The sequence below is a fragment of the Acanthochromis polyacanthus genome, chromosome 5, assembly GCF_021347895.1.
Source record: "Acanthochromis polyacanthus isolate Apoly-LR-REF ecotype Palm Island chromosome 5, KAUST_Apoly_ChrSc, whole genome shotgun sequence".
NCBI classification, from domain to species: Eukaryota; Metazoa; Chordata; class Actinopteri; family Pomacentridae; genus Acanthochromis; species Acanthochromis polyacanthus.
The window spans coordinates 32,353,294-32,368,550 of NC_067117.1; the positions used below are offsets into that span (position 1 = coordinate 32,353,294).

The 15,257-nt window shown below is 42.6% G+C and overlaps 1 protein-coding gene across 2 annotated transcripts; it reads left to right on the forward strand.

Moving 5' to 3' along the window:
* Positions 1-4,395: 4,395 nt before the first annotated feature.
* LOC110966097 (H-2 class II histocompatibility antigen, I-E alpha chain-like) lies at positions 4,396-15,257 on the forward strand. Of its 2 annotated transcripts, XM_022215338.2 has the most exons (4): positions 4,407-4,495; positions 10,157-10,414; positions 12,448-12,729; positions 14,867-15,257. In XM_022215338.2, exons 1-4 carry the CDS (start codon positions 4,441-4,443, stop codon positions 14,989-14,991), a joined length of 720 nt encoding a protein of 239 aa, XP_022071030.1. In that variant the 5' UTR covers positions 4,407-4,440; the 3' UTR covers positions 14,992-15,257. The 2 variants fall into 2 exon arrangements, with proteins under 2 accessions (XP_051804480.1, XP_022071030.1); XM_051948520.1 differs by lacking the exon at positions 10,157-10,414 and having other exon boundaries at positions 4,396-4,495.

A 15,257-nucleotide genomic window follows, 5' to 3' on the forward strand; every position in this document is an offset into this window, starting at 1 on the left:
CAATTCATGGTTATTTGCGAGAATCTGTAAAAACACTAAGAGGGAAATCATGGTTCCCAAAATCATGGAAATTATGAAAACCTAAATAAAAGGTAAAACTGTTCAGATCGAAATATCTCAGCACCTGCTGGATGGATAGTCTTAAATCAGGTTTCGATAGTTTTCAAATTCAGTTTTGTCTTTTTAAATGCAAATCTGACTCACTGCTCATTTTTCATCTTTCACTTGTGTTTGGAAGGTGCTACTCCTTGATCTAACTTGTTCTAACCTTGTTCTTATCTTGTTCTTGCTTTGAGGTATTTGTTGTCTCGGGGAAGAGTTTGTCTCCTATTGTATTGTATCTTATTGTTGCATATTGTTATTGTTTTATTAACCTTCATATAGATTTGTCTTTTAATCTGTGTGTTTATTTGAGTGCTATTTTAACAGTGACAGCACTGATCTCTATAGTCATTGTCAAAATTGAATTTCAAAATAGAGTAATGACAGACAATAAGAGTGGCTTATTTATAATGCACAGTGTATAAATAGTATGTCATTTTGCAGGGTTGTGAAGTATTTGGCGAGTTAGGGGCTGCATTTAAGTTTAATCTGACTGACTGGACTTAACAGCCTGTAGGTCAGTTTTGAGTCTAATTTCAGAGAAAAGCTGGTGAAAGCTGTATCATCTCACTTGGCAATATATCCTGAATCCAGTCATTCCCATTCTTGCAAACTTGATCCATTACATTCCTGCACTACACCATCACACCGTGTTTTCTTTATTTTGGTTTGTTTCAATTTAGCAACAAACAAAAAGGTTCAGCAGGAAGGTTCAAACCTCTGAGATGGCAGGAGCCTTGTATGTGTGCAGTTTGCATGTCTTTATTGTGTCTTTGTAGTTTTCTTCTTGGTGCTCCAGCATCCTCCCACAATCCAAGCACATGCATGACAGGTGAATTGGTGATGCAAGTGTGAACATATTTATATGTGTCTTGATGTTTCCCCTGTGATGGTTCGGACACCCGTCCAGGAGGTTCCTCTACCTCTCCAGCTGCAGCCTCCTGCTGAGTGGCTACAGCTAACGGATGGATATTTTACACCATACACTACGCGTTCATAGATCCACTCACCAACACTTCAGATAACTTTAATTTATCTGTGTTGTTGCTATTTCTGGCAGCAAATATGATTTCCCATCACACTGCATTTGTAATGTTGAAGAGTAATGTTCCAAAGCTGTGTTCTTAGACAAGAAGTGACGCTGTTGACTCGAGCACCAACTCAACCAAGAGCTCACTGAAGACATTAATCCATCCACACTACTATAAATGAGTTATGTTTCCATGGTAACCAACAAGAAAGACTTCCATGCTGCTCTTCCTGCAGCTCTGTGAGGTTTGTCTGGATCATCCATGGTTCGACTCCAGCAGGAGACTGATGTGATAATGAGGCAGAGTGCAGCTGGTTTGAGCTACAGAGCAGCATAAGAAAGTCATCAAGGAGAAAAATGAAGAAGCAAATATCTTCATGGATGAGCTGGTTGGAGAAAAATATAGACTCACCATGCAAATGAAGTTGAACAAAATGACTCATAGAAATAAGTGCTATGTAATAGTGCATGATTCTGTTTTAAAAGTCTGTCACCGATCAGCTGATTTTACAGTATCTGGTTCCTAGTTGTTGAAATTCAGAAAAACTTTCATGTTTCCAAGTGAGAAAAGAAACTCCCAGAAATCACAAAGTAAAGTTTTTGGGGGAGTATTTTTGGCAAGACGAGTTCATCATCTCAGTGACTTGAAAGAAAGATGTGGTGTCAATTTTTCCACTGTTGGATGTTTTCTTTAGTCCCTGACACCAGAAAGTTTTTAGTCTGAGTTGTGAATCCAGTAAGCGGGTCCTGATACATGGAAAAAGACAAAAACACAGCATAAAGATGGTAGCACCAAGTCTTGCCACTCAGCAGCCATCTTCTCAGCTCTATCAAGCTAACAAGACCAGGCTCCTATATAAATGAACAATTTCAGTGGTCACCAGAACATAAAAACTGCATGTATTGAATCACTGCTCAAATGATTATAGGTCTTTGTATGCACAGATTTTCTTGACTTGGGTTGAAAGAGTGTGACGTGTCAAATAACCACCAGCTGTCTCTCACAGATTTCTATTCAGGATTCTCCAACTGATGTCTCCTTAAGAGCATCTCTGTTTGTACTCTTTAAAAGGTCAACAGCAACATCTAGTGGACTGAAATAGAAGTCGCACATTCAAAGGAACCTGCTACTTCCCTTCTTCACAGTAAAGGACTCCATACTTCATGCAAAATATTTTAATATTTAAGTTGATTTGTCTGGAACATACTCTGTTGTGGCCTTTTGTGAAGTTATCAGGCAAAATTTAAGCAGCTAACAAGTAATTTACAAGCTTCACATTGCAGGTTTGTTACTTATTCAGTTTCAGGTGTGTTTTTATTTCTAACATAGTTCATGATTCAAAATGAACCGTGTGGTAGATTGCTGCTGTATTAAATCTCATAGTGATCATTCTTCCCAAATGCAGGTTGTCTTAATAAAATGATTTGTTGTTTTGTCAACAGTCTGCACAAAAATCTACAACTAAAGACAACATTTCTTTTTTTGAACTTATGACAGCATTTCTTAAAATTATTTTATTTTTATTGTATCTTTGAAGTGACAAGTGACAGAGTTTTGAATTTTATGCTGGAAGCCAGTGAAGCAATCTGAACAACAGGGGGCATGAGCTGTTTTTAGCTGGTTAGAAAGGAGATGTGCTGCTGCATTCTGGATCATCTGCAGAAGTTTGACTGTGCATGAGGGGAGACTTGCCAGTAAGGGGTTACAGTTGTCGATGTGTGATATTACAAGAGCCTGGACCAGGAGTTGTACTGCATGTTCTGACGGGATGGGTCTGCCTTCCTGATGTTGTACAGAGAGAATCAACAGGACCGAGCAACAGAGGACACATGAGCCTTGAAGGTTAGCTGGTCTTCGATCATGACAACCAAGTTTCTGGCAGACTTTGTGGATTTGAGTTGGGTTGATTCAAACTGGATGTTGGTTTCTTGTTGCATGGAGAGATTGGCTGGGATGACAAGGAGCTCAGTCCTGGAGAGGTTGAGTTGAAGGTGGTGTTTTTTCATCCATGCCGAGACATTTGCAAGGCAGAGACAGTGTAGTCGTTCAGGAGGAATGATAGGAAGAGTTGGGCATCATCAACAAAGCAATGGTTAGAGAAACCATGGAAGTGGATGATTGCACAAAGTGAGGTTGTGTATATGGAGAAGAGGAGATGACTGAGCAGTGATCCTTGAGGAACCCCTCAAGTTTGTGCTGTTTACACACTTTTCCTCTCCAAGATATTCTGAAGTAACTCTCTGAGAGTTTGGACAAAAACCAGTCGAGGGCTGATCTCAGGATACGCCCTCCACTGGTTCATTTAGATCGATTTTATCCATCCATACCTCCATTCTCTATACACCGCTTTATCCTCACTAGTGTCGCAGGGGGTGCTGGAGCCTATCCCAGCTGACTCAGGCGACAGGTCGCCAGTCTGTCGCAGGGCTACATATACAGACAGACAATCACACTCACATTCACACCTACGGGCAATTTAGAGTAACCAGTTAACCTCAGCATGTTTGTGGACTGTGGGAGGAAGCCGGAGTGCCCAGAGAAAACCCACGCATGCACAGAGAGAACATGCAAACTCCATGCAGAAAGATCCCAGGCCCACCCCGGGATTTGAACCGGGGATCTTCTTGCTGCAAGGCGAAAGTGCTAACCAGTACCCCACTGTGCAGCAGATCAACAAATTTGACCCTTTTGAAACAGATTAACATCCTTTCCATGACCACAGAAAATGTCTTCCTACATGGTTGTTTAAGAAAAGAGAAGCTCCTCACTGCTTCAGCTAGGGTTCAATAAGTTTTTGGAACTGAAACACATTCATCACTGCAGTAAATATCCAATGGAAGGCTCTTACCTATTTGTTTAGTTAAATCCAAGTGGAGACGTTTTTTGGACAGGCAGTGTATAGTAATATTTGGCTACAAATTCCACAATTTAATTAGATTTTCTGTCCATTTTCAATCTATGTATTTGTGCATGCGCACGCACACACGCACGCACGCACGCACGCACGCACGCACGCACGCACACACACACACACACACACACACACACACACACACACACACACACACACATATATTCAGATACAAAGACAACTCTAAGTTTAGAGGCCACTTTTTTCTTTCTTTCTTTTTTTTACCATTTATTGCATTACAAATACCATTATACTTCCACTTCCTCTGGCTTAAACTGTTCAAAACCTGTTCATCTACCCAGCAACAGCGCTGTAATCTTATCTGATTGGCTGGATAAAATTCACGTCTATGTTTGGAGGTGCTGCTCAAAAACCAAACTCACTGACTGATCAGAGATGGCTCTGTCTGCAATCATACTGCTGATATCTACTGGAGCTGTATCTGCAACAAGTAAGGCATCAATAAATCCGTTATGAGTAACTTAGCAGCTGTTTGTGGGAAGTAAAAGCATCCCATAGCATCAAAACAGCTTAATTTAGATGCATGATGCTGAACTTTAAGTTATTGCTGTAGGTTCTGATTGCAAATGAATCAGCTCACACAAAAAGGGTTGAAGACTTCAAGAAAATATAAAGAACATACTACAGGCAAACAGCAGAAGAGGAAGGAAACAAAAGCTTGCTTTGGGAGGTCACGCATGCTGAAAATTGGCAGTCAAACAGCAGTGTGTTAACAACAGAGAGAGTTGTGTAGTTTTGTTTCTTGCTGAGGTGCATGTAGTCTGAATTAAGCCTCAATGCAACTGATCAAAATAGTTAATATTGTTTTCTGTTGTGAATAACACTGAAAAATAAATATAAAGATCTTCCGGTCCGTGACGCATTTCATTTGTATGTTCTGTGTCCAGAAGGCTGGACTGTAACGAGAGATTAGTGTTTAATCAGGTAAGTTGAGCGTAAGGTCAGAGTTTTCCGTGCAACAGAGGTGGGTGTGTTTTAACCTTGTTAGGTCACCATGATAACTGCTGCAGAGCTAACCTGATCTGGAACAGGTTATATTCAGAGTGTCAGATTTAAATCAGCTGTAAGAAGCATCTCTCTCTTTAACCAAACAAAATAAAATGTATCTAACATACAATACCAGTTTCTTTGTCAATGAAAGAAACTAGGAGTCAGGTCAGTTTCTCACAGCTTAAATTTGATCTATTAAAACAGGTTATCCAATTAAATACCCTTCATGGTTCTATGGTTCTGTTACAGACACTCGGCCTGACCAGGTCGCAGTACAAAAGCTGCTGTCCACACCTCCTTCAGGAAGAAGACCGTCTATGTATGTGTGACTGACAGTGTGCAAAAAAAAAAAATTTGAGCCATCATTTGACATGGAAATATCACTAAATTCTGTTGTTTTTAATTGTGTTTGAGTACAGACAATGATGCAGACATAAAATCAGCTACAGCTTATGAAATGACCGAAGTGACTACTGGTCACCGTGTTGTTCCAATGGACCGCCTTTCACTCACTATTTCACATTCATTTCCTTGTCTGACAACAGAAACAGCTTAACTGTGAATTTAGCTTTCTTAAAATGTAGTTTATGTGAGCAAAGGCAGCAGGAGTAGGGTTAGCACATCAAACATGAAAACATAGTAACCCACACACTCCTTCTTTAGTGGTTTCAGATTGGTCTAAAAATGTACTTTAGGCAAAAACAATGGCTTACTGCTGGCTAAAATAATCATATCTTGACATTATGGTGTATTGGCGATGCAGACTTGAGGAAGATTAGCAGCATCCACATTATGCAAAGACAGGCAAACGTTTGGGGTCACAAACCTGAATATGAGGCAAGAGAGACAAACAAATGCGCCTCGATCCCTATCTTCACAAGCATGAATAAAACTAGTGATGGGTCTTTGACACCTGAATGAAGCAAATGTAGCGAACCACTGTGCTGAGGTGTAGTTTGTTCACGTGACTCATTACGTTTGACGCACTTGAGTGACGTTTGAAGCAGTTAAGCGCTTCGAACGCCAACAAATCAACTGAACCCCAAAACATACTTGGCCAAAATCCATAATATAATCCATAATATAATCTGTACTTATTCCAGGCCCATGTGAAAATTATATCAGTCTGTATTTGCAGAGCCCATCCTGTGAATGTAGCAGCATCATTTAAATGTTTCACAATACCAAAATATAAGTGACAAGTATATAGGGTTAGAAACAGACATGCCAAACAACAAACATGGTCTTCAATAATTATTGTCATTATTTAAGCAACTCGTAATATTATTGTTGTTGTTGTTTCCACTAGAAAGCATATTCATCTCGTGTAGTTGAACAGGAATATGTGTGTAGTCAGTCAGATCCAAAACAATCCATGAATGAGCATGTCTGAATTCACTTTATTTTACTGACTACTAGATGTCCTGCATGTGCATTGTGTGTTATTGAAGCCTCCAGTTATGAACCGTGTTTTGAAAGAAGTGTTGAAGCTTCAACAAAGCCTTGATCAGCCATCACTAAACAAAACCTTTAAAACAGCAACAACCTTTTAACCACCGCCCTCAAGAGTCACAGAGGAGCCCATGTGGCCACCAGGAACCAGAGACAAAAGGCAACCATGATTCCACAGGTGCTTTAAATGCCCTCAGGTGCTGGAACATGTGAAGAGTCCACCCAGTTCAATGATGGTGTGTTCAGGATCTGTCAAGAAATACTGCACTCACTTGAGCACAAATGTTCCTACTGTAATTCACAAAGAAGCAAAAAAGCAGAACTATATTTTGAGAATTATAGACTGTGTCATGTTATTACTGTCTGAACTATAAACTACATCACCCAGTAGGCCCACCGCTTACAGGGCAGGAAGTCGGGGTCGGGTGCTATGCTTACCAGGCAGTAGGCAGGAGCGGGCACCTGGGTGTGCCGCCCCCTGGTGGCGTAGACTAGCTCTGGGGACGTGGAACGTCACATCACTCGTGGGGAAGGAGCCTGAGCTGGTGCGGGAGGTGGAGCGATACCGGCTAGATATAGTTGGGCTCACCTCCACGCACAGCAAAGGTTCTGGAACCAGAATCCTGGAGAGGGGTTGGACTCTCTCCTACTCCGGAGTTGCCCACAGTGAGAGGCGCCGGGCGGGTGTGGGGATACTCACAAGCCCCCGGCTGAGCGCCGCTTTGTTGGAGTTCTCCCTGGAGAACGAGAGGGTCGCCTCTCTGCGACTTCGTGTTGCAGAGGGGAAGACTCTGACTATTGTCTGTGCTTATGCGCCGAACAGCAGTTCAGAGTATTTGGCCTTCTTGGAGTCTCTGGGTGGTGTCCTGGAAGGGATACCATAGTTCTCCTGGGAGGCTTCAACGCTCACGTGGGCAATGATGGAGAAACCTGGAGAGGGGTGACTGGGAGGAACAACCTGACCGAACCTCGGATTCAGGAGGAGCAATGCGGATTCCGTCCTGGTCGTGGACAGCGGACCAGCTCTTTACCCTTGTGGAGCTGTTGAGGGGGTCATGGGAGTTTGACCTGCCAGTCTACATGTGTTTCGTGGATCTGATGAAGCCGTTCGGTCTCTGTACGACCAAAGTGAGAGCTGTGTCCGCATACTCGGCACTAAGTCAGACACGTTTCCAGTGGGTGTTGGACTCTGCCAGGGCTGCCCCTTGTCTCCAATCCTGTTTGTGGTCTTCATGGACAGGACTTCAAGGCGCAGTCCACAGTGGGCTGCTCGGCTTATTTTTTGGAAAAAATGTAATATCTTGGCTAAAAATCATCCCCTGGTAGTGATTGAGGGCTCATTTCAACTGCAATATACTTGGGAATACATCTAAAAAGATATCTTTAAATTATATTAAAAAGTTAAGGCTGCAGGGAGATTTTTCTAGACATAAGTGCAGGGTTCCACCGATGGAATTTGGTGATTAAACGTAAATTTGAAAGGCGAGACATGATATTGCCTTCAAATGTTTTATTAACTAATTCTATACAGAGTAAATGACTACTTTACAAAAAACATAACAGTGAAACATGAAGTTAGTTATCCTCCATAGGCCTATCATAACACAGGACATAAAGGCTTTTCTCTGAACTTAAGAATGTAACCTAATGAATTATTCACAAAGATATTACTTAAACTACATAATGTCACGTTCATTGGGTGTTTATCTCTGTTGGGAAATTTCCTACAGCTAATACTTACTATGAACAGAATACCATATTTTACTATGATCCATGCAGTACAAGTAAAGATAAGTGCATTTTGGTTCTCTAAACCAAAACTAGTTCTGCAAGCTATTTCACTGCTCTATGTAGTTTTGTTTTAATGAGAAATACAAAATGTGAATCCTTAAAAGGAAAAATTGTGACAAAAAACTGGAAAAATCTACCGAATTTTTTAATGAAATCTGCCCTAAATTGATGCCTTAAATGACCATTTTCAAAATTTGAAGGCAGTTGTTACACTTAGAGACATCTAGAAGTCTTTTTATACTGCAAAGTATGTGTATATTAGAAGTACTACTTACAATTTCGATACATACGTGTTAACATCAATCGCCCAAGGTCCACACAGGGGAACTTAGACCTTCTTCAGTAAAATTTGATCTGTGAGAGTTGCCAAAAGCCAGATTTTCTGACACTTGTATTTTTCAACACCTGACATCCTATTCTTTCAGAAAATATATACTTTCCCATATCTGGCTTATGGCAAGTGGAAATATTCTGGGTGGTACATGAAAATAATCTCAGAAAAAAGAGTGAAAATTTACTATATTTTTTCAAACTTTGCAGAAATCTTCTAAATTTAAGCAATTAAGAAAATTTGGAGCAGGTAAACCTGAATATTGTTAAAATCCCAGGTAAAATGATTAATTTCTCAAAAAGAAATAGAATGAAAAGCTCAAATATCATTTTTTTTTACAGACATTTGAAATTGCCGCCTTTTTTTCAACCTTATGCTACTTACTCTAATTGGACGCCTGTGGAATGTGTCATTTCCTGAGATTCAAACTGGCCTAACTTTTTAAAGAATAGACCTTTTGACTTGATTTTTTTTTTTAACTGGATTTTTATTCTACTATAAGAAAAACAAAAATAAAAGCAATTTGGAGGGGGTCAAATTTTCTAGATTTCCAGGTCCCAGCCCACTGTGCAGTCGTGGTGGGGAGGGTTCCAGTTTGGGGCCCTCAGGATCGCATCTCTGCTTTTTGCAGATGATGTGGTTTTGTTGGCGTCCTCAGACCGTGACCTCCAGCACGCACTGAAGCGGTTTGCAGCCGAGTGTGAAGCGGCAGGGATGCAGACCAGCACCTCCAAGTCCGAGGCCATGGTTCTCTGCCGGAAACCAGTGAATTGCTCCCTCTGGGTTGGGGGGGAGTTTTTTCCCCAAGCGAAGGAGTTCAAGTATCTTGGGATCTTGTTCACGAGTGATGGGAAAATGGAGCGAGAGATGGACAGGCGGATTGGTGCGGCCTGAGCAGTAATGCGGGCGTTGTACCGAACTGTCATGATGAAGAGAGAGCTGAGCCATAAAGCGAAGCTCTCGATTTACCAGTCCGTCTATGTTCCAACCCTCACCTATGGTCATGAGCTTTGGGTAGTGACCGAAAGAACAAGATCGCGGATACAAGTGTCCGAAATGAGCTTCCTCCGTAGGGTGGCTGAACTCAGCCTCAGAGATAGGGTGAGGAGCTCAGACATCCGGAGGGAGCTCGGAGTAGAGCCGCTGCTCCTTCGCATCAAAAGGAGCCAGTTGAGGTGGTTTGGCCATCTGATTCGGATGCCTCCAGGGAGACTTCCTTTGGAGGTTTTCCGAGCACGCCCGTCTGGGAGGAGAACCCGGGGTAGACCCAGAACTCGCTGGAGGGATTATATATCTCGTCTGGCCTGGGAACGCCTCGGGATCCCCCAGGAAGAGCTGGAAAGCGTTGCTGGGGGGAGGGACGTCTGGAACGACCTGCTTCGCCTGCTGCCTCCGCGACCCGGCCCCAGATAAGCAGAAGAAAATGGATGGATGGATATAAACTACATGATAATAGATTCCCTTACAGGCTGTTTAGAGTTAATTTCAGAATAGTACTAAGATCTGTGTCTTTGAACTTCTTTGCAGCATCGTCCCATCAGTTCCACTACATCTACTCATGCTATGAATCCAACGATGTTCGAGTGGACGTCGTTGTTGATGATGTTGTCATTGCATATGCTGATTTCAACAAGGGAGAGATGGTGATGGCGGTACCCAAGCTCCCACAGTCTGTAAAGGAGTGGAAGAAACGGGCTTATGAAATTGCTAAAACCAGCATTGCACACTGTCACAGCAGTTTGTTTACAGCAAAAGGAGCTGATCCCGGTTCTCCCATGAGGCAAGGTACTGAACTTTACAGTTTTTAGTTTTTGTGAACCAGCTTTCATTTTCCAAACCTTCATCTTTGGAAGGGGCAAGAAGAAAATAAGAAGGTCAGAGGTTGCGTTTTCCAAAAATAGTAGAACTTTTTCCACTCTGAGAAAATCCAGTTGCTTTTCACTGAAGATCATCAGATGTGTAGATGTTGTCGAACACACGAAAAGTTAAAATATTTGTTGTCATTGAACACATTCTTGGATTTTACAGATTGGGTGACAGGTTTACTGTCTACACCTGGTTTAGGTACCCAGGTACTAGGTATATTGGAATTAAAACACAGGTGCAGGTTAAACGGCAGGATCTCTGGGGAATTAGACTCTGCTTGATAGTACAGGTTACCCCTACAAACTGTAGCCAAGATAATGACAAGATAATGACAAAGAAAAACCTCCCCTCTGGCTAATACAAGCACAATTACAGTGATTAGAGTTAATGATAGTAGTCCCTGTACAATGTTAATGTCCAACAAGGCTCTTTTTTTGCACAAATTTAACCCTTAGGGCCCGGTGTGTGTGTGTGTGTGTGTGTGTGTGTGTGTGTGTGTGTGTGTGTGTGTGTGTGTGTGTGTGTGTGTGTGTGTGTGTGTTTGGGGGGGGGGGTTGGAGGACGTCCGCTTTTGACTAATTCGGATTTTACCTTTATATTTCACCTTAAAAGCTGTTGATCTTGCTTTGCTTGCTGTCTTTTTTTCAGCACAACCTCACCTGTGTGATTCTATAATTATGTACACATTATGATATAGTGCATGAACACACTTGACCTAAAATTGCAGAAAAAATACTAAGTCCGAGTAGGAAAAAGTTAGATTTTTTTTTAATGTGGACACCATAAACATGTGTAACTAACCATTTTCAGAACTTAGAATGCAAATAAAAATTGTTTATGTCATAAAATAATGTTCAAATTTAGCAGTAAACACAGTATTATTTGCACTAAAATCCAGGAAATTTTTAGGCACTTTTGCACAACTATTTACAAAATCATCAGGAGTCACAATAAAATTTTGCATAAATGAATTTGTGCCACTCCAAAAAAAACTTCTTCTGTCCACCACTGTCTCTACAATGGCAAAAACAATAGAAACAGGCTTTAGGACCACAGGGAGAATCTGGAGTCCTGGTGTTCTCCATTGCTAGAATATGTTTATTATGAATATAATTATTACTATTATTATTATTATTATTGTTGTTGTTTTATTATTAGTATTAGTATTAGTAGTAGTAGTAGTAATATTACATTACATCTGAAACGAAATCTTCATTTCCTGTGCATCTTTGGTCTTCTCTATGTCTAGCAGAGAGAGTCATCGGTGGCCAAAGCCAGTGAAGGACGTGCTGCTCTCCCAAAGAGTTATAACGATCCCCTGACTAAAAAAAAAAAATGATAGAAAGGTCCAGATCCACACTTTGGCCATCTCTCCTCTGTGTATTTCTAGAATATTCCACTCTCTTGCTATGAACACAGAGACTGGGGGCGTGTCTGTGCGTCCGCTCCCCGTCAGAGCGTCTCTGTCACTCAGCTCCAAGTTTCTCAGTCACCTTTAGGGAAATCCAGTTCGCGTTTTTACTCCAGAGAACGCCAGGTTTGTGGAAATCTGGTTCCCATTTTCCGTCCTACACCAAGTATCACTTGAAGGGTCTGTGTTTCTAGCCAGGCGCTTTCAGCAGAGAGGACTCTCCGCTGAGTCCAAAATTCAAAGTTTCGCCATGCATAAAAATGCGGCGTTAATTATTGATCATATCTCTGGTTTTACTTGGCTGATCAACATGATTCAAAAACTGGTGGAAAGCTCAAAATCTGCACTTTCAACACAAGTTTAAAGGGAGACTCACTGACGCTTCATTTTCCTGCTTCGTTTGATTACAGTGGGGCAACAATTTTAAGGGGCTGGCGCGTAAATCGCGATGTGAGGGTTAATTAATAATTGCTGTTATGTTAGAAGCTGCCGTCCCAAAAAGTACCCTTACTCACTTCTTTATATTCTGTTCTTTGTCCAGAGGCTCCAGACAGCTTTGTCTATACTCGGTATGGGGGGGAGGAAGATGTCTTCAACACTCTCTACTGTCTGGCCAACCACTTCTACCCGGCCACCATCAACTTCACATGGGCCAAAAATGGGGTGGAGGTCACAGAGGGGGTATTCAACCTGCGTTACCAACACAATGCTGATGGGACATTCCACAGAATTTCAACACTGACTTTTACTCCTCAAGAGGGAGACGTTTACTCCTGCAAGGTGGAACATCAGGCCTTACAGCAGCCTCTGACCAAGACCTGGGGTAAGGAAGAGATTTAGTATGTGAGTTTTAGGCAGTGATGTTGTTAAACTTGCAAATCTGCCATGTTTTTTGCTGGAATTAAGAAGTTCTACAAGAAAAAACAAAAAAGTAACACCGGGTTGCCGCCCGGTGGGCCCACCACCCACTGGGCAGGAAATCGGGGTCGGGTGCTATGCCCACCGGGCAGTAGGCGGGAGTGGACGTCTGGGTGCACCACCCCTTGGTGGTGTCAACTAGCTCTGGGGACATGGAACATCACCTCACTGGTAGGGAAGGAACTCAAGCTGTTGCGGGAGGTGTAGTGATACCGGTTAGATATAGTTGGGGTCACCTCTACGCACAGCAAGGCTTCCAGAACCAGAATCTTGTAGAGGAGTTGGACTCTCTCCTTTTCCGGAGTTGTCCAAGGTGAGAGGTGTGAGAGGTATGGGGGATACTCACGAGCTCCTGGCTGAGCACCGCTTTGTGGCGGTTCTCCCCGGAGAATGAGTGGGTCACCTCTCTGCGACTTTGTGTTGCAGAGGGGAAAACTCTGACTGTTGTTTGTGCTCAGGCACAAAACAGCACTTCGGAGTATTCAACCTTCTTGGAGTCTCTGGGTGGTGGAAGGGGTACCACCCGGGGACTCCATAGTTCTCCTGGGGGACCTCAACGCTCATGCGGGCGATGACGGAGAAACCTGGAGGGTGGTGACTGGGAGGAACAGCCCGCCTGATCTGAACCCGAGTGGTGTTCTGTCATTGGACTTCTGTGCTAGTCATAGACTGGTCATAACGAACACCATGTTTGAGCATAAGGTTGTTTTTTTAGTATACCGGTTACCAGAGCACCTTAGGCCAAAGGCCGATGATCGACTTTATAATGGTATTATCAAACCTGCGGCCGTATATCTTGGACACTCGGCTGAAGAGAGATGCAGAGCTGTCAACTGATCACCACCTGGTGGTGAGTTGGATCCGATGATGGGGAAGGCTGCCGAACAGACCTGGTAAACCCAAGTGTGTAGTGAGGGTGAACTGGGAACATCTGCTGGAGGACCGTGTCCGGAAGAGTTTCTCCTGCATCCCGGGAGTGTCTAGGGACAGGATCTCAAGGCACAGCCAGAGTGAGGAGGGTGTCTGGTTTGGGAACCTCAGGATCACATCTCTGCTTTTTGCAGATGATGTGGTTCTGTTGACTTCTTCACATCATGACCTTCAACACGAACCATCGTGGTAAAGAGGACCTCAGTTGCAAGGCAAAGCTCTCGATTTACCAGTCCATCTGCGTCCGAACTCTCACCTATGGTCATGACCTCTGCGTAGTGACCGAAAGAACAAGATCATGGATACAAGCGGCTGACATGAGCTTCTTCCGCAGGGTGACTGGACTCAGTCTTAGAGATAGGTTGAGAAGCTCAGACATCCAGAGGGAGCTCAGAGTAGAGGAGCTGCTCCTTCGCATTGAAAGAAACCAGTTAAGGTGGTTTGGCTGTTTGACTCAGATGCCTCTGATCTCGTCTGGCCTGGGAATGCCTCGGGATCCCCCAGGACGAGCTGGAAAGCGTCGCTGGGGGGAGGAAAGTCTGGAATGACCTGCTTCGTCTGCTGCCCCCGCGACCCGACACCGGATAAGCGGAAGACAATGGATGGATGGAAAAATGCTTTAAATTTGTTTGACAATCATATGGAAACATAACCACTCATGAAAAGTATTCCCAGTGAAGACAGTTCAACTAAAAATCACCTTTTCTAACCGCCTTGAACCCCCAACATTTGCACTTTTGTCGATTTCAGTAATCCCAAAGCTACAATTCTACAGTTTCATTTAGCAGATGCTTTTGTCCAAAGCGATGTACATCTGAGAGTAGAAGCAACACAAGCAAGGAACTCTTGTAATGTGCATGCTTATTTGCTTGGGGAAAAATCTACTTTAGAAAAGACAGTCTCTTTAAAGATCTCTAGCTCTTGTTCATGCAACTGATGAAAGCAGTTTTTCTAAGTTGCTTCTGACAAAAACTCGTCCCACAATGATGTAACATAAATCATGCTTGCTGCAAATTTGAGCACTTCCCATATATTTTACACTGCATTTTAGAGCAGAGAGGCCTTTTAAACATACACATGATAAATTTTACTGGTTTTTGTTGAAATTGCAGAGCTGAAGGAGAAGAAGAAGAGGAGCAGTGTGAGTCCTGCAGCTGTATTCTTCATCGTGAGCCTCGTATTGTGCCTGATGGGAATCGCAACCGGAGTCTTCTTTTTTAACAAGCAGCCAGATTAATGCCTTCCATTTTGGGATTTTACTGGGAGAGGTTCAGCGCAAAGACATGGTTTGGTCTCCATGCTAAAGGTGCTTTCAGAGCAAAACACAATCAATACCATGACTGAATTAAAATCAAACACATTATATAGAAGGCTTCTGTGAACCACCAGATTCGTGTTGTCAGTAAATCACAGTTTGTTATGAATTCAGTGACTGAATTTGTGTTTTATACACTTGAATGATGTGTCATTTATTTTGATGTTACATAAAAAAATCACACGTTG

Coding starts and splice junctions, on each gene's coding strand:
- LOC110966097 (XM_022215338.2), top strand. CDS start 4,441: ATGGCTCTGTCTGCAATCATACTGCTGATATCTACTGGAGCTGTATCT. Junction 4,496..10,156: donor TGGAGCTGTATCTGCAACAA/GTAAGGCATCAA, acceptor ACTTCTTTGCAG/CATCGTCCCATCAGTTCCAC. Junction 10,415..12,447: donor CGGTTCTCCCATGAGGCAAG/GTACTGAACTTT, acceptor TTCTTTGTCCAG/AGGCTCCAGACAGCTTTGTC.